General features: G+C 64.9%; 1 protein-coding gene and 1 long non-coding RNA gene across 2 annotated transcripts; both read right to left on the bottom strand.

The window, feature by feature from the left end:
- Window positions 1-4,853: 4,853 nt before the first annotated feature.
- On the bottom strand, window positions 4,854-14,855 carry LOC137467877 (myoferlin-like). The gene is made up of 15 exons (XM_068179291.1): window positions 14,770-14,855; window positions 14,627-14,668; window positions 14,430-14,546; window positions 13,976-14,107; window positions 13,749-13,904; window positions 13,576-13,667; window positions 12,465-12,635; window positions 11,617-11,765; window positions 11,016-11,155; window positions 9,358-9,446; window positions 9,148-9,243; window positions 8,607-8,748; window positions 7,765-7,864; window positions 6,711-6,958; window positions 4,854-4,967 (listed from the first exon to the last, which is right to left on the bottom strand). Exons 1-15 carry the CDS (start codon window positions 14,776-14,778, stop codon window positions 4,854-4,856), a joined length of 1,797 nt encoding a protein of 598 aa, XP_068035392.1. The 5' UTR covers window positions 14,779-14,855.
- Window positions 14,856-15,052: 197 nt separating this feature from the next.
- Window positions 15,053-16,681, bottom strand: LOC137467876 (uncharacterized). The gene is made up of 4 exons (XR_010995646.1): window positions 16,525-16,681; window positions 16,338-16,436; window positions 15,324-15,473; window positions 15,053-15,252 (listed from the first exon to the last, which is right to left on the bottom strand). It is a non-coding gene; the product is annotated as an uncharacterized lncRNA (long non-coding RNA).
- Between the last annotated feature and the right edge of the window lie 224 nt (window positions 16,682-16,905).

Below are 16,905 nucleotides of genomic sequence, written 5' to 3'. Positions count from 1 at the left end.
TGGCTGAGGAGTGCTGGAACGTTCCCTGGCGGAGACTTCCCAGCGCTTCTCCTGTTGCTGTGGCCACCAGAACCCCCCTGGACAAGCCCCACCTTGGCTAGTGGTGGCCACACCCACATTGCCACCCGTGCCAGAGCATCAAGGACCCCCCAGATCCCTGGCACGGGGACGGTGCCAGCCTGGCTGAGGAGTGCTGGAACCCCTGGCAGACCCAGTTGCCACCATCCTGCTGTGGCTACCAGGACCCCCCCCAGGACGAGCCCCTCCGGGTGCTGCTGCTGATTTTCCCGGCTGGATGAACTGGAAGAGCCCCCTCCTCATTTTTGGGGTCCCCCCTCCCCGTTTCCCAGCATGTGGCCACCCCTGCATGTCGTGTCCCGGGGCCACTCCTACCTCAGGGACTGCTAGCCACAAAGGTTGCCCAGGTGGCCTCAGGGTTGCCCAGGTGGCCTCAGGGGTTGAGATGGCATCGCCCTCCTTGCCAGGATCCGCCAGATCCGAGCCCAACCCTGCGGCTTCCCAGGATATTCCCACCCAGGGCAGGTGGCCCCTGGTGGGGGTTTTGGTGGCCCCCGGGCTAGGAGAGGACCAGGGGAGGGGGTGGATTTTCCAGGCTGGGAGCTGTTTCCAAGGAGAGTTTTCCTGGAGTTTTGTCTCTTTTTGTCATGCCTGGGCCCATGGGGAGGGGTCTCTGGGGGTCCCAGCCCCATTTCTGGGGGTCCCAGGCCCAATCTGGGGGTCCCACATCCATCCTGGGTGTCCCAGCCCCATTCTGGGGGTGCCCAGCTCCATTTTGGGGGTCCCCAGGCCCATTTCTGGGGGTCCCAGCCCCATTCTGGGCTGCCTAGCTCAATTCTGAGGGCCCCAGGCCCATTTCTGGGGGTCCCAGCCCCATTCTTGGGGTTCCCAGCTCTATTTTGGGGGTCCCCAGGCCCATTTCTGGGTGTCCCAGCTCCATTCTTGGGGGTGCCCAGCTCCATTTTGGGGGTCCCCAGGCCCATTTCTGGGGGTCCCAGCCCCATTCTGGGCTGCCTAGCTCAATTCTGAGGGCCCCAGGCCCATTTCTGGGGGTCCCAGCCCCATTCTTGGGGTGCCCAGCTCTATTTTGGGGGTCCCCAGGCCCATTTCTGGGGGTCCCAGCCCCATTCTCATGGTCCCCAGGTCCATTCTGGGAGTGCCCAACTCCATTTCTGGGGGTCCCAGCCCCATTCTGGGCTGCCTAGCTCAATTCTGGGGGCCCCAGGCCCATTTCTGGGGGTCCCAGCCCCATTCTGGGAGTGCCCAGCTCCATTTTGGGGGTCCCAGGCCCAATCTGGGCGTCCCAGCCCCATTCTGGGGGTGCCCAGCTCCATTTTGGGGGTCCCCAGGCCCATTTCTGGGGGTCCCAGCCCCATTCTTGGGGTGCCCAGCTCTATTTTGGGGGTCCCCAGGCCCATTTCTGGGGGTCCCAGCCCCATTCTGGGAGTGTCCAGCTCCATTCTGGGGGCCCCAGGCCCATTTCTGGGGGTCCCAGCTCTATTTTGGGGGTCCCAGCTCCATTTTGGGGGTCCCCAGGTTCATTCTGGCAATCCCAGCCCCATTCTGGGCTGCCTAGCTCAATTCTGGGGGTCCCAGCTCCATTCTTAGGGTGCCCAGCTCTATTTTGGGGGTCCCAGCCCCATTCTGGGCTGCCTAGCTCAATTCTGGGGTCCCCAGGCCCATTTCTGGGGGTCCCAGCCCCATTCTGGGAGTGCCCAGCTCTATTCTGGGGGCCCCAGGCCCATTTCTGGGGGTCCCACCTCCATTCTGGGGGTGCCCAACTCCATTTTGGGGGTCCCCAGGTCCATTCTGGCGGTCCCAGCTCCATTTCTGGGGGTCCCAGCTCTATTTTGGGGGTCCCAGCTCTATTTTGGGGGTCCCAGCCCCATTCGGTGCTGCCTAGCTCAATTCTGGGGGTCCCAGCTCCATTTCTGGGGGTCCCAGCTCTATTTTGGGGGTCCCAGCCCCATTCGGTGCTGCCTAGCTCAATTCTGGGGGCCCCAGGCCCATTTCTGGGGGTTCCAGCTCCATTCTGGGAGTGCCCAGCCCCATTTCTGGGGGTCCCAGCTCCATTCTGGGAGTGCCCAGCTCCATTTTGGGGGTCCCCAGGCCCATTTCTGGGGGTCCAGGCCCATTTTTGGGGTCAGGTGTGAGGATGGGGCGGTGGAGGGGCCGCGGTCACGCCGGGATTTGGGCTGAGTTTGGGTGGGATTGGGGCCGAGGGGGGCTCAGAGCTGCCGCCGCTGCCCCCGCTCGGTGCGGGGCTGGGGGAGGCGGTGGCACCGGGGCTGGGCTGGGGGCTGATGACGGTCTGGGGTTTAGGGCAGGAACGGGGGCCGAGTTCGGGAGCTGGGGCTGGAGTTAGGGCTGAATCTGGGGTCGGGGCTGGGGTTGGGGTGTCCGTGTCCCTCCCGCGCCGCCAGAGACGGGGACGGCGCTCCGCTGCTGCTCGGACACGGCTGTGTTCAGGAGGGAACGCGTTCCTGCCGGCACAGCGGCTCCGCAGCGGGGCAATCCCCTCCCGGCTGGAGAAGCCACCGAGGACATCCAGAGCGGCTGGGGAAGCGGGGATCAGAGCCGGGAAATCGGCGAGCTGGGCGGCTCCTCAGCGTTCCGTCCCCGTGCCGCCCGGGGGACGCGGGAGCCGGCGGGGCTCGGCCACCTTCACCGTCAGGGAGCCCTGCGGGGCGACACGGGCCACTCAGCGCTCGCCCAGGGCTGACAGCGGGGCACGTTCGCGGGGACGCTGCTGACCGGGAAGAAGGAACGGAGCAGCAGGAGCAGCAGGAACGCCGCCAGCCCCAGGCCGAGCCACAGCAGCGAGCGCCAGCGGACGCCGTGGCGGACGAGGCTCAGCGGGGAGCGCAGCCACAGGAACGAGGACTTGGGGCGCCTGCGGGGACACCGGGCTCGGCCACCGCCGCTCGTCCCCTCCCTGCCTCCCCGGCGGCCACTCCTGGCTCGCCCCGGGCTCACCTGGGCTCGGGCAGGGTCGGGTGCTTGTTGGGCTCCTCCCTCCCTCCCCGCGGCCGCTCCTGCCTCGCCCCGGGCTCACCTGGGCTCGGGCAGGGTCGGGTGCTTGTTGGGCTCCTCCCGACCCTTCCCCGCCGGCCGCTCCTGGCTCACCCCGGGCTCACCTGGGCTCGGGCAGGGTCGGGTGCTTGTTGGGCTCCTCCCTCCCTCCCTCCCTCCCTCCCTCCCCGCGGCCGCTCCTGGCTCGCCCCGGGCTCACCTGGGCTCGGGCAGGGTCGGGTGCTTGTTGGGCTCCTCCCTCCCTCCCCGCGGCCGCTCCTGGCTCGCCCCGGGCTCACCTGGGCTCGGGCAGGGTCGGGTGCTTGTTGGGCTCCTCCCGACCCTTCCCCGCCGGCCGCTCCTGGCTCGCCCCGGGCTCACCTGGGCTCGGGCAGGGTCGGGTGCTTGTTGGGCTCCTCCCTCCCTCCCCGCGGCCGCTCCTGGCTCGCCCCGGGCTCACCTGGGCTCGGGCAGGGTCGGGTGCTTGTTGGGCTCCTCCCGACCCTTCCCCGCCGGCCGCTCCTGGCTCGCCCCGGGCTCACCTGGGCTCGGGCAGGGTCAGGTGCTTGTTGGGCTCCTTCCTTCCTTCCTTCCTTCCTTCCTTCCTTCCTTCCTTCCTTCCTCCCTCCCTCCCCCCCCGGCGGCCGCTCCTGGCTCGCCCCGGGCTCACCTGGGCTCGGGCAGGGTCGGGTGCTTGTTGGGCTCCTCCCGACCCTTCCCCGCCGGCCGCTCCTGGCTCGCCCCGGGCTCACCTGGGCTCGGGCAGGGTCGGGTGCTTGTTGGGCTCCTCCCGACCCTTCCCCGCCGGCCGCTCCTGGCTCGCCCCGGGCTCACCTGGGCTCGGGCAGGGTCGGGTGCTTGTTGGGCTCCTCCCTCCCTCCCCGCGGCCGCTCCTGGCTCGCCCCGGGCTCACCTGGGCTCGGGCAGGGTCGGGTGCTTGTTGGGCTCCTCCCTCCCTCCCCGCGGCCACTCCTGGCTCGCCCCGGGCTCACCTGGGCTCGGGCAGGGTCGGGTGCTTGTTGGGCTCCTCCCGACCCTTCCCCGCCGGCCGCTCCTGGCTCGCCCCGGGCTCACCTGGGCTCGGGCAGGGTCAGGTGCTTGTTGGGCTCCTTCCTTCCTTCCTTCCTTCCTTCCTTCCTTCCTTCCTTCCTTCCTTCCTTCCTTCCTCCCTCCCTCCCCCCCCGGCGGCCGCTCCTGGCTCGCCCCGGGCTCACCTGGGCTCGGGCAGGGTCGGGTGCTTGTTGGGCTCCTCCCGACCCTTCCCCGCCGGCCGCTCCTGGCTCGCCCCGGGCTCACCTGGGCTCGGGCAGGGTCGGGTGCTTGTTGGGCTCCTCCCGACCCTTCCCCGGCGGCCACTCCTGGCTCGCCCCGGGCTCACCTGGGCTCGGGCAGGGTCGGGTGCTTGTTGGGCTCCTCCCTCCCTCCCTCCCTCCCTCCCTCCCTGCCGGCCGCTCCTTGCTCGCCCCGGGCTCACCTGGGCTCGGGCAGGGTCGGGTGCTTGTTGGGCTCCTCCCTCCCTCCCTCCCTCCCTCCCTCCCTGCCGGCCGCTCCTTGCTCGCCCCGGGCTCACCTGGGCTCGGGCAGGGTCGGGTGCTTGTTGGGCTCCTCCCTCCCTCCCTCCCTCCCTCCCTCCCTGCCGGCCGCTCCTTGCTCGCCCCGGGCTCACCTGGGCTCGGGCAGGGTCGGGTGCTTGTTGGGCTCCTCCCGACCCTTCCCCGCCGGCCGCTCCTGGCTCGCCCCGGGCTCACCTGGGCTCGGGCAGGGTCGGGTGCTTGTTGGGCTCCTCCCTCCCTCCCCGCGGCCGCTCCTGGCTCGCCCCGGGCTCACCTGGGCTCGGGCAGGGTCGGGTGCTTGTTGGGCTCCTCCCGACCCTTCCCCGCCGGCCGCTCCTCGGCCTCCCGCGCCGTCAGCAGCTCCAGGCTGAGCTCCAGCTTCCCCTTCCAGGGCGGCCGCAGGTGGGAGAAAGAGGTTTGGAAGGGAGATTTTTTCGGAGCCCGGGAGGAAAATTCAGGCAGTTTTGTGAAGGAACGCTGAGAGGAAGCCCGCTGATTGAGGGAGTTGTGGAGCGGAGGAGGTATTGCCGGCAGAGATCCAAGTGGGAGCAGGGTTTAGTGAGTTTTAAACCGGGGTTTTGTGAAAAGGCCGGCTGTTTTAGAGAATCTGAAGTGTAAAATTGGGCTGTAGTAGGACTGCGTGGGGGGAAAATGTAAGGGATTGGTGTTAGGAGTTATAGATTGGGTAATTCGATGTAAACAATGAGATCATTCGTACAACCTAATTATAAATATTTCAATAATTGATGTAGTTCTATAACTAGACGGTGATAGATTAGTAATAGCATATATTTTATGTATGTTACAATACATTGTATATATAACATATTATTTAAGTAGATTAATAATCGTATACGTTATGTATTATACATTGCAATTTATATTATATATTATATTATATTGTACTATATTATACTATATTGTATCATATTAATTATATTATATTAATTATTATATTATATTATATTATATTACACTATATTATATTATATTATAATTATATTATATTACACTATATTATACTATATTACACTATATTGTATAATATTAATTATATTATATTAATTATATTATATTAGTATATTATATTATATTATTATATTATATTATATATTATACTATATTACACTATATTATATTATACTATATTTTACTATATTATACTATATTATATTATACATTATACACTGTGTTATAATTTTTATATTTTATTATATTATATTAATTATGTATACTATATTACATTACCTTATAGCAATAGATTAGTAATAGTAGTATTGTACAGCAAAAGCTAATAAGCTGAAAAACATTTATAAAATATATTGCAACAAAAAAATAAGTTCGCTTTGGATAGAACAAGGTCAAGTTTTACATCTCTTATGTCTCACTCTTCTAATAACAGAAGATCATCTATTACCTTCTGTATAATATCAATATAATAAAATAGCAATAATAGACGAATAATATAATAATAAAAACAAATATCTAAAATAATAAAAACTACAAAAATAAAATAATATGATAAGATGTAGCAACAAAATATAATCAAGATAGAATAGAATAAATAGAATGAATGGAATGGAAAGGAATGGAACAAGGTCAAGTTTTACATCTCTTATGTCTCACTCTTCTAATAACAGAAGATCATCTGTTACCTTCTGTATAATATCAATATAATAAAATACCAATAATAGACGAATAATATAATAATAAAAACAAATATCTAAAATAATAAAAACTAGAATAATAAAATAATATGATAAGATGTAGTAACAAAATATAATCAAGATAGAATAGAATAAATAGAATGAATGGAATGGAAAGGAATGGAATGGAAAGGAATGGAAAGGAATGGAATGGAACGGAATGGAAAGGAATGGAATGGAAAGGAATGGAAAGGAATGGAATGGAACGGAATGGAAAGGAATGGAATGGAAAGGAATGGAATGGAATGGAACGGAATGGAATAAATAGAATAGAATGGAATAATAATAGAATAAACCCTAGTCGCAGAATGACGGCTATTAAAACGCGTCTCAGGCACCCCATCTCTGTAAAACCCAGCAGGCTGAGGCGCAGGATCCGTCCCCGCTGTCCCCCAGCCCCACGTAGATGTCCCCAACCTACCGAGAGCCGCTGGCCGCCCTCGTCCTGCGTGGTGCAGGGCCACCAGCCCCGCGCCCTCCTCCTGCGGAACAGGTCCAGGGGCGAGCGCCGGCGCCGGGAGAGCCGGGACGGGGACAGCCGGGACAGGGAGAGCCGGGACAGGGACAGCCGGACCCGGGAGAGCCAGGGCAGGTCCCGCGGCGAGGCCTGGCACAGGCGGGCACTGCGGGCCGGGCGGGGCAGCCGCGTCAGCTCCAGCTCCAGGATCCCTGCGGAGAGGCCGGGGGACAGCTCTGGCACCGGGGGAGCTCCTTGGCACCAGTGGGTGCTCCTTGGCACCAGGGGGAGCTCCTTATCATCAGTGGGTGCTCCTTGGCACCAGGGGGTGCTCCCTGTCACCAGTGGGAGCTCCTTGTCACCAGTGGGTGCTCCTTGGCACCAGTGGGTGCTCCTTATCATCCATGGGTGCTCCTTGTCACCAGTGGGAGCTCCCTGTCACCAGTGGGAGCTCCCTGTCACCAGTGGGTGCTCCTTATCATCAATGGGTGCTCCTTATCATCAGTGGGTGCTCCTTGGCACCAGTGGGAGCTCCCTGTCACCAGTGGGTGCTCCTTATCATCAGTGGGTGCTCCTTGGCACCAGTGGGTGCTCCTTATCATCAATGGGTGCTCCTTGGCACCAGGGGGTGCTCCCTGTCACCAGTGGGTGCTCCTTGGCACCAGTGGGAGCTCCTTGGCACCAGTGGGAGCTCCTTATAATCAATGAGTGCTCCTTATCATCAATGGGTGCTCCTTATCATCAATGGGTGCTCCTTGTCACCACTGGGAGCTCCTTATCATCAGTGGGTGCTCCTTGGCACCAGTGGGAGCTCCCTGTCACCAGTGGGTGCTCCTTATCATCGGTGGGTGCTCCTTATCATCAATGGGTGCTCCTTATCATCAGTGGGTGCTCCTTGGCACCACTGGGAGCTCCCTGTCACCAGTGGGTGCTCATTATCACCAGTGGGAGCTCCCTGTCCCCACTGGCTGTCCCCTGTCCCCTGCAGTGTCCCCCCGGTGGTGGCACGGGCTCTCACCCAGCAGATCGTCCGCCTTGAACTTGTCATTGTCCCACACCTGCAGGATGAGTTTGGGCGGCACCTTCAGCAGCGTCTCGTCCAAACTCCACACGTGCTCCTGCCCAGGGACACAGGAAGGTCGCGCGTGTCCCCGGGCCATGTCCTCAGACCGTGTCCCCGCTCTGTCCCCGGGCCATGTCCTCAGACCGTGTCCCCGCTCTGTCCCCGGGCCATGGCCCCGCTGTCCCCACGCTGTCCCCGCGCTGTCACCATGCTATCCCTGCTCTATCCCCGCGCTGTCCCCGGGCCATGGCCCCGCTGTCCCCGCGCTGTCCCCACGCTGTCCCCACGCTGTCACCATGTTATCCCTGCTCTATCCCCGCGCTGTCCCCACGCTGTCCCCACGCTGTCACCATGTTATCCCTGCTCTATCCCCGCGCTGTCCCCGCTCTGTCCCCACGCTGTCACCATGTTATCCCTGCTCTATCCCCGCTCTGTCCCCGCGCTGTCCCCACGCTGTCACCATGTTATCCCTGCTCTATCCCCGCTCTGTCCCCACTCTGTCCCCACGCTGTCACCATGCTATCCCTGCTCTATCCCCGCTCTGTCCCCACGCTGTCACCACGCTGTCACCATGCTATCCCTGCTCTATCCCCGCACTGTCCCCGGGCCATGGCCCCGCTGTCCCCACGCTGTCCCCGCGCTGTCACCATGTTATCCCTGCTCTATCCCCGCTCTGTCCCCACTCTGTCCCCACGCTGTCACCATGCTATCCCCGCTCTATCCCCGCGCTGTCCCCGGGCCATGGCCCCGCTGTCCCCGCTCTGTCCCCGCGCTGTCACACCCCGGCTGCCGCTGACCTTGCGGCGGATGGCGCAGAGCTTCTCTGCCGCCAGGAACTCGAAGGGGAACACGAAGCGCCAGTTGAAGGCGCCGCTGCCGTCCAGGGAGCGATAGTGGATGTCGGTGTGCTGCCGCTGCTCGGGGAGCCCGTCCAGCCACCTGCAGGGACAGCACTGTCACCGCTGTGTCACCCCCCAGGGGACACCGCTGTCACCTCTGCACCCATCCCAGCCCGTCCAGCCACCTGCAGGGACAGCGCTGTCACCGCTGTGTCACCCCCCCCAGGGGACACCGCTGTCACCTCTGCACCCATCCCAGCCCATCCAGCCACCTGAGGGGACACTGTTGTCACCTCTGCCACCCCGCAGGTGACACTGCTGTCACCCCTGTGCCCATCCCAGCCATCCGTGCCACCCCAGAGGGGACGCTGATGGCACCACTGCTGATGGGGAGACCCTGGGGTGACAGGGACCCTGGGGTGACAAAGGACCTGCCAGGGGCTCTGGGATGAGCAGGACAGATGCTGGGGGGGTGACAGGGGACACGACGGGGACACACCCGGACACGTAGATGTCACTCATGCGCTGGCCCAGCAGGTTGATGTCGCCAAGGTCCGTGTCCCGCACGTTCCACACCACGCAGCGCAGCTCGTACCTCGGGAGGGGACAGCGACGTGTCACCTTCCGCCCGGGGCGGTGCTGTCCCCACGGGGGTGGCCCTGTCCCCACGGGGGTGGCCCTGTCCCCACGGGGGTGGCCAGTCACTCACCCCTCGGCCTTGCGGGGGTCGATGTTCACGGGGGGCCCGGGGGGACCGAGGCTGATGGGGAAAATGTCCACCCACATCTGCACCTTGCCCTGGGGACAGCAGGACAGGCTGGCACCGGCCCGAGTGTCCCCCACTGTCCCCCAGCGTCTCCTCTCTGTCCCCAGAGCCCCAGGGTCCTCATCACCATGGGGTCCCCTTGTGCCCCCAGCATCTGTCCTTGTCACCCCCCGGCCCCATCAGCCACTCCTGGGGTCCCTGGCACCCACCCCAGTGTCCCTGTCACCCAATGTCCCCACCCGCAGTGTCCCTGTCACTGCGGTGTCCCCATCACCGCCCCCAGCCTGCTGTCGCTGTGCCCGCGGTGTCGCTGTGCCCGCAGTGTCACTGTGCCCGCGGTGTCGCTGTGCCCAGGTGTCACCGTGCCCGCAGTGTCGCTGTCCCCAGGTGTCGCTGTCCCCAGGTGTCACCGTGCCCACAGTGTCGCTGTCCCCAGGTGTCGCTGTCCCCAGGTGTCGCGGTGCCCAGGTGTCGCTGTCCCCAGGTGTCACCGTGCCCACAGTGTCGCTGTCCCCAGGTGTCGCTGTCCCCAGGTGTCGCTGTCCCCAGGTGTCACCATGCCCGCGGTGTCGCTGTCCCCAGGTGTCACCGTGCCCGCAGTGTCACTGTGCCCGCGGTGTCGCTGTCCCCAGGTGTCACTGTCCCCAGGTGTCACTGTCCCCAGGTGTCACCGTGCCCGCAGTGTCACTGTGCCCGCGGTGTCGCTGTCCCCAGGTGTCACTGTCCCCAGGTGTCACCACGCCCGCGGTGTCACTGAGCCCGCAGTGTCACCGTGCCCGCGGTGTCGCTGTGCCCAGGTGTCGCTGTCCCCAGGTGTCACTGAGCCCGCAGTGTCGCCATGCCCGCAGTGTCACTGTCCCCAGGTGTCACTGAGCCCGCAGTGTCACCATGCCCGCGGTGTCGCTGTGCCCAGGTGTCGCTGTCCCCAGGTGTCGCGGTGCCCAGGTGTCGCTGTCCCCAGGTGTCACCGTGCCCGCAGTGTCACCGTGCCCGCGGTGTCGCTGTGCCCAGGTGTCACTGTCCCCAGGTGTCACTGAGCCCGCAGTGTCACCGTGCCCGCAGTGTCACCATGCCCGCGGTGTCGCTGTGCCCAGGTGTCACTGTCCCCAGGTGTCACTGAGCCCGCAGTGTCACCGTGCCCGCAGTGTCACCATGCCCGCGGTGTCGCTGTGCCCAGGTGTCGCTGTGCCCAGGTGTCGCCATGCCCGCAGTGTCACTGTGCCCAGGTGTCACCGTGCCCGCAGTGTCACCGTGCCCGCGCTGTCGCTGTGCCCAGGTGTCACTGTCCCCAGGTGTCACTGAGCCCGCAGTGTCACCGTGCCCGCAGTGTCACCATGCCCGCGGTGTCGCTGTGCCCAGGTGTCGCTGTGCCCAGGTGTCGCCATGCCCGCAGTGTCACTGTGCCCAGGTGTCACCGTGCCCGCAGTGTCACCGTGCCCGCGCTGTCGCTGTGCCCAGGTGTCACTGTCCCCAGTTGTCACCGTGCCCGCAGTGTCACCGTGCCCAGGTGTCACTGTCCCTAGGTGTCACTGTCCCCAGGTGTCACTGTCCCCAGGGGTCACCGTGCCCACGCTGTCGCTGTGCCCAGGTGTCGCTGGCACCTGCTCCAGCCCGGGCCGGGCGCGGCTCTGCAGCCCGCGGGTCTCCAGGTGCTCCGGGACGAGCTCGCACAGGTTCAGCACGTGCAGGGCCAGGCGCTCCCGGGGGGCCCCGGCGTGTCGCAGCGGGGGCTGGCCCCGCTCTGTGACCCCGACCGACCCGTCACCCGCCCGCCAGCGACCCCCAGACCCACCCAGATCCCCCAAACCCCCGCCAGACTCTACCCAGATCCCCCCAAACCCTCAAAACCCATCAGACCCTCCCCAGACCCCATCAACACCCCCAAATTACCCCAAAGCCCCCCAGACCCACCCAGACCATCCCCAGACCCCCAATCCCCCCCCGACCCTCTCCAAACCCTCCAACCTCCCCAAGACCCTTCCCAGACCCCCCAAACCCTCCCCAGATCTGCCCAAAACCCCATCAGACCCTCCCCAGACCCCCCAAACCCCCATCAGACCCTCCCCAGACCCCCATCAGACCCTCCCCAGGACCCCCAAACCCTCCCCAGACCCCCCAAACCCCCACCAGACCCTCCCCAGGACCCCCCCCAACCCCCCCAGCCCTCTCCAAAGCCCCCAGCCCCATTCTCTCCCCCCTCACCGAAGTGGCGCAGCTCGAAGCGCTGCCCGCTCAGGCTCAGCGCGGTGCCCCCGCGGCTGAAGCGCGGCCCGGGCAGCCCCCGGGTGCCCGCCAGCAGCTCCAGGGCCCGGCTGGGGCACAGCTGGTCCCGCCAGCACGCGGGGCCCGCGCTGGGCACAGGGCAGTGGCACCTCTGCTGGGAGTGACCCCTGTGCCCCCGCTCTGGGCCCGCTCCGTGCCACCCTCCTGTGCCCCCCATCCCACCCCTCCTCGGGTCCCAGCTCTGTCTGGGCCCGCTCCGTGCCATCCTCCTGTGCCCCCTGACCCTCCTGTGCCCCCCATCCCACCCCTCCTCGGGTCCCAGCTCTCTCTGGGCCCGCTCCGTGCCATCCTCCCGTGCCCCCTGACCCTCCTGTGCCCCCCATCCCACCCCTCCTCGGGTCCCAGCTCTCTCTGGGCCCGCTCCGTGCCATCCTCCTGTGCCCCCTGACCCTCCTGTGCCCCCCATCCCACCCCCTCTCTCTGTGCCCACTCTGTGCCACTCTCCTGTACCCCCCAACCCTCCGGTGGCCCCCCGTGTCCCTACCTGTCCCTCCTGTGTCCCCTTGCCCTCCATGTCCCCTCCCCACCCGCCGTGTCCCCTCCTCGTGTCTGTCCCCAGACCCCAGTGTCCCCTCCCCGTGTCCCTTCCCCTTGTCCCCCCCATGCCCCTCCCCATGTCCCCCCTGTCCCCCACCGTGTCCCCTCCCCGTGTCCGTCCCCAGCCCCTGGTGTCCCCCTGTGCCCCGTGTCCCTCCCCATGTCCCTCCCTCTCCCACCCCAGCCCCCGGTGTCCCCTCCCCGTGTCCCCCGTGCCCGGGGACACGCACGCGTGGTACAGGGTGGGCAGCCCGCAGTGGGCACGGAAGTGGGACAGCAGCCGGTTCTCCAGGTCGATGGTGGTGCTGCCGATCTCCTGGTCCGGTGGCACCTTGTCGTGGTCCATGATTGTCACCCGCAGGTCCTTCTCCAGGGGGATGGTGGCCGTCAGCTCGAACATCCTGCTGGCAGCAGGGGTGTCAGCCCCGGGCTGGCATGGGGACAGGGACCCGCGGGGACAGGGAATGGCACAGGGATGTGCTGGCACACCAGCACAGGGAATGGCGACCTGGTGGCACCAGGCCAGGCTGGCACAGGGCCACGCTGCCATCGGGAATGAGTCCCCCCTTTGCCCCCTGGGGGTGACAGTGACGTGGGCCACCTGCCCCGGGGGTGACACTACCAGGGCCACCCACCACCCCCGGGAGTGACAATGCCAGGGCCACCCACTCCGGGAGTGACAATGCCAGGACCACCCACCCCGAGGGTGACAGTGCCACCCGCCCCGGGGGTGACACTGCCAGGGCCACCCAACCCGGGAGTGACAATGCCAGGGCCACCCGCCCCGGGGGTGACAGTGCCAGGGCCACCCACCCCGAGGGTGACAGTGCCACCCGCCCCGGGGGTGAGAGTGCCAGGGCCACCCACCCCGAGGGTGACAGTGCCACCCGCCCCGGGGGTGAGAGTGCCAGGGCCACCCCCCCCGGGAGTGACAGTGCCACCCGCCCCGGGGGTGACACTGCCAGGACCACCCACCCCGAGGGTGACAGTGCCACCCGCCCCGGGGGTGACAGTGCCAGGGCCACCCAACCCGGGGGTGACAGTGCCACCCGCCCCGGGGGTGACAGTGCCAGGGCCACCCAACCCGGGGGTGACAGTGCCAGGGCCACCCAACCCGGGGGTGACAGTGCCAGGGCCACCCACCCCGAGGGTGACAGTGCCACCCGCCCTGGGGGTGACAGTGCCAGGGCCACCCACCCCGAGGGTGACAGTGCCACCCGCCCTGGGGGTGACAGTGCCAGGGCCACCCAACCCGGGGGTGACAGTGCCACCCGCCCCGGGGGTGACACTGCCAGGGCCACCCAACCCGGGGGTGACAGTGCCGGGGCCACCCGGCCGCACCTGCCGAAGACGGGCTCCAGGGTGTTGGGCACGTACTGGTCCCGCTGTCCCAGCGTCTTCTTGCCCAGCGCCACCAGCACGTAGGGATCGCTCTGGGGCACGGAGGGGACACCGCGGTAACACCGCGGCCCGCACGCCCCGCCCGGCCCCGCGGGGGTCCCCGCTGTCCTCACCAGCCCGGTGACATCGCGGGGGGACAGCTCGAAGGCTCGCACGACGTAGACGCGCACCAGGCACGGCTGCGGCTGGCGGGGCGGCAGCCGCTGGAAGCAGCGCGGCGCGGGGGCCGCTCCGGCCGCCTCGGGCACGGGGTAGATGCGGAAAAGCCCCTGAGAGACCCCGCCGTGCCTTACGGGGGTCCCGCCCCGCTGCCGGGGTCCCACGGGGGGGGTTCACCCACCTTGAAGCAGCCCACGGGCTCGGGGTGCCGCCCGGGCACGGGGGCACGGCCCGGTTTGCAGAGGGGGAAGGTCTGGCAGAAATCCTGCAGCCCCTCGAACTCGGGCACCGCCTCCAGCTCGCAGCCGTAGATCTGCGGGGCCGGACCGGCCTCGGATCAGCCCCGGGCCCGGCCACGTCCTGGGGCTGCTCCCCACCTCGGCCCCGACCCCTTCTTCATCCCTGTCCCCATTCCCTCCTCACCCTCACCCTTGTCCCCTCCTCAGCTTCTTCATCATCTCTTGTCCCCTCAGCTTCATCCCTGTCCCTGTCTTCATTCCCTCCTCATCCCCATCCCTGTCCCCAGTCCTATCCTTGTCCTCACCCACTCCCTTCATCCTCCCTGTCCCTGTCCTGTCCCTGTCCCCAGCCCTGCCCTGTCCCCATCCCAGGGCAGCTCCCAGGCTCTGGATCACCTTCAGTCTGTCCCTGTTGGTTCCCCTCGGAGATTTGGGGTCCTTGTCCTCCATGGATGCGTAGAATTTGCTCCACCAGTCCCTCTCCTCCTCCTCCTCCTCCTCGTCTTCCTCATCCTGGTGGGGAGCAGAAGCAGGCGGGCACAGGTGGCCCTGGTGGCATCCCAGGTGCCACCTGCCCCCGTTCCTGCGCCCACCTCGTCCTCAGCCCACTTGTTCCTGAGGTAGCAGAGCAGGTCCTGTAGGGACAAAGGGCTCTTGGGGAAACTGAGGCACAGGGCCGGGCGGTGCCAGTGCCCAGCGGTGCCAGGGCTGGTGCCAGGTGGCCGGGGGGACTCACCTGAGCCATCCTGGCCGGGGCTGTGGCCAGGAGCAAGGAACACCAGCGCCTGCAGGGGCTGGAGGAGTCGGGCACGGAAAGGAGCTCGTCTGTGGGACAGAGGGACAGCAGGGATGAGAGAGGGGACAGCTGGGACGGGCTGGGGACACCGGGGATGGGGCAGGGATAGCACAGGGGACACCGGGGATGGGCTGGGGACACTTGGCATGGGCAGGGGGTACAAAGAGTGAGGCAGGGATGGGACAGGTGGCACCAGGGACGGGCAGGGATGGGACAGGCAGTACCTGGCATTGACACAACCGTGTGAGAGCCACTGCCCGACCTGCCGGAGCCCAGGAGCTGCTCCCGGCAGGGCGGGTGGCAGCGGTACCGCCCCAGGTCCCTGACGCTGGCCTGGCCCAGCAGCAGCCGCCGCTCGGTGTCCGCGCGGTCCCAGAGCCGCAGGCGGATGGGCGGCACGAACCGCTCCTCCTCGGGCAGCGCCTGCGGGGACAGCCCGGTCAACCCGCGGCGACACCCGCGGGCCCGGTGCCCTCCACCCGTCCCGCCCTCACCAGCGTGAGCACGAAGGCGTTGCTGGGGAAGTTGGGGTTGGTGGCCACATCCTGGATCGGGGGGGTCCACAGGCTCTGCTCCCCCCACTGCAGCTCCAGCCGCGGCTCCCGCACGGCCCCGCGCAGCCCCCGCAGCCCCCAGGCCAGCACCTGGCGGGACACGCGGCTCCTGTCACCCGCGGGGCTCCTCTCGGTGGCAGGCTGAAGGTGCCGTCGCCATCCGTGTCCCTGTCCCCACCCCTGACCCACCGCTGTGCTGGCTTTGCCTCCGTCCCCTGTGCCCGCTCTCATCTTGGCTCCTGTTCTTGTCCCTGTCCTGTCCCATCCCCTGTCCCTGTCCCCATCCCACCTTTATCCCTGTCCCATTCCTGTCCCTATCCTTGTCCCCATCCCACCTTTATCCCTCTCCCATTCCTGTCCCCATCCCACCTTTATCCCTGTCCCCATCCTTGTCCCCATCCCACCTTTATCCCTCTCCCATTCCTGTCCCCATCCCACCTTTATCCCTGTTCCATTCCTGTCCCCATCCCACCTTTATCCCTGTTCCATTCCTGTCCCCATCCCACCTTTATCCCTGTCCCATGCCTGTCTCCATCCCACCTTTATCCCTGTCCCATCCTTGTCCCCATCCCACCTTTATCCCTGTCCCTATCCCTGTCTCCATCCCACCTTTATCCCTGTCCCATCCTTGTCCCCATCCCACCTTTATCCCTGTCCCATGCCTGTCTCCATCCCACCTTTATCCCTGTCCCATCCTTGTCCCCATCCCACCTTTATCCCTGTCCCCATCCTTGTCCCCATCCCACCTTTATCCCTGTCCCATCCTTGTCCCCCATCCCACCTTTATCCCTGTCCCCATCCTTGTCCCCATCCCACCTTTATCCCTCTCCCATTCCTGTCCCCATCCCAGCCCCGCCTCCATCCCATTCCCCACTCCCTGCTTGTCCCCACCCCTCTCCCCACGCGTTCCCCGCGCTGTCCCCGCGCTGTCCCCTCCCCGCAGGTGGCTCCCACCTCCAGTGCCACCCTCTGCAGGCGCGGCCGCAGCTCCGGGGGGATGCCGAACGCGTCCTTCCTCAGGGGCGGGGGGCTGAGCGGAGCCGGGGATCCGTCCTGCCGTGGGTGGGACACCGCGACAATGCCACCCCGGCCCTGGCTGCCCTCTGTGTCACCCCTGTGTCGCCCCTGTCACCGCCCTCACCTCGGGCTCCTGCAGGAGCTCGAAGGCCGCCAGCAGCTCCCCGGCCGGGCCCCGCGGCCCCCGCAGCGGGTGGGGCTGGAGCCGGGGCGGCTCCCGGAGCGCCGCGTCCAGCCAGACCCGCGGGGAGCACACGCACCGGCCCAGGAGCACCGCGGCGCCCTGCGAGGCAGAGCCTGAGCGGGGGCTGGCCCAGCCGGGGGTGTCCCTGTCCCTCCATCCCTGACACCGCCACGCTTCCATCCCGGATCCCTGTCCCTCCATCCCTGACACCGCCACGCTTCCATCCCGGATCCCTGTCCCTCCATCCCTGACACCGCCACGCTTCCATCCCTGATCCCTGTCCCTCCATCCCTGACACCGCCACGCTTCCATCCCTGACAC

The sequence above is a fragment of the Anomalospiza imberbis genome, unplaced genomic scaffold, assembly GCF_031753505.1.
Source record: "Anomalospiza imberbis isolate Cuckoo-Finch-1a 21T00152 unplaced genomic scaffold, ASM3175350v1 scaffold_836, whole genome shotgun sequence".
NCBI classification, from domain to species: Eukaryota; Metazoa; Chordata; class Aves; order Passeriformes; family Viduidae; genus Anomalospiza; species Anomalospiza imberbis.
Note: the sequence above shows the minus strand (reverse complement) of the source record. Positions and strands in the feature narration are given on the sequence as shown.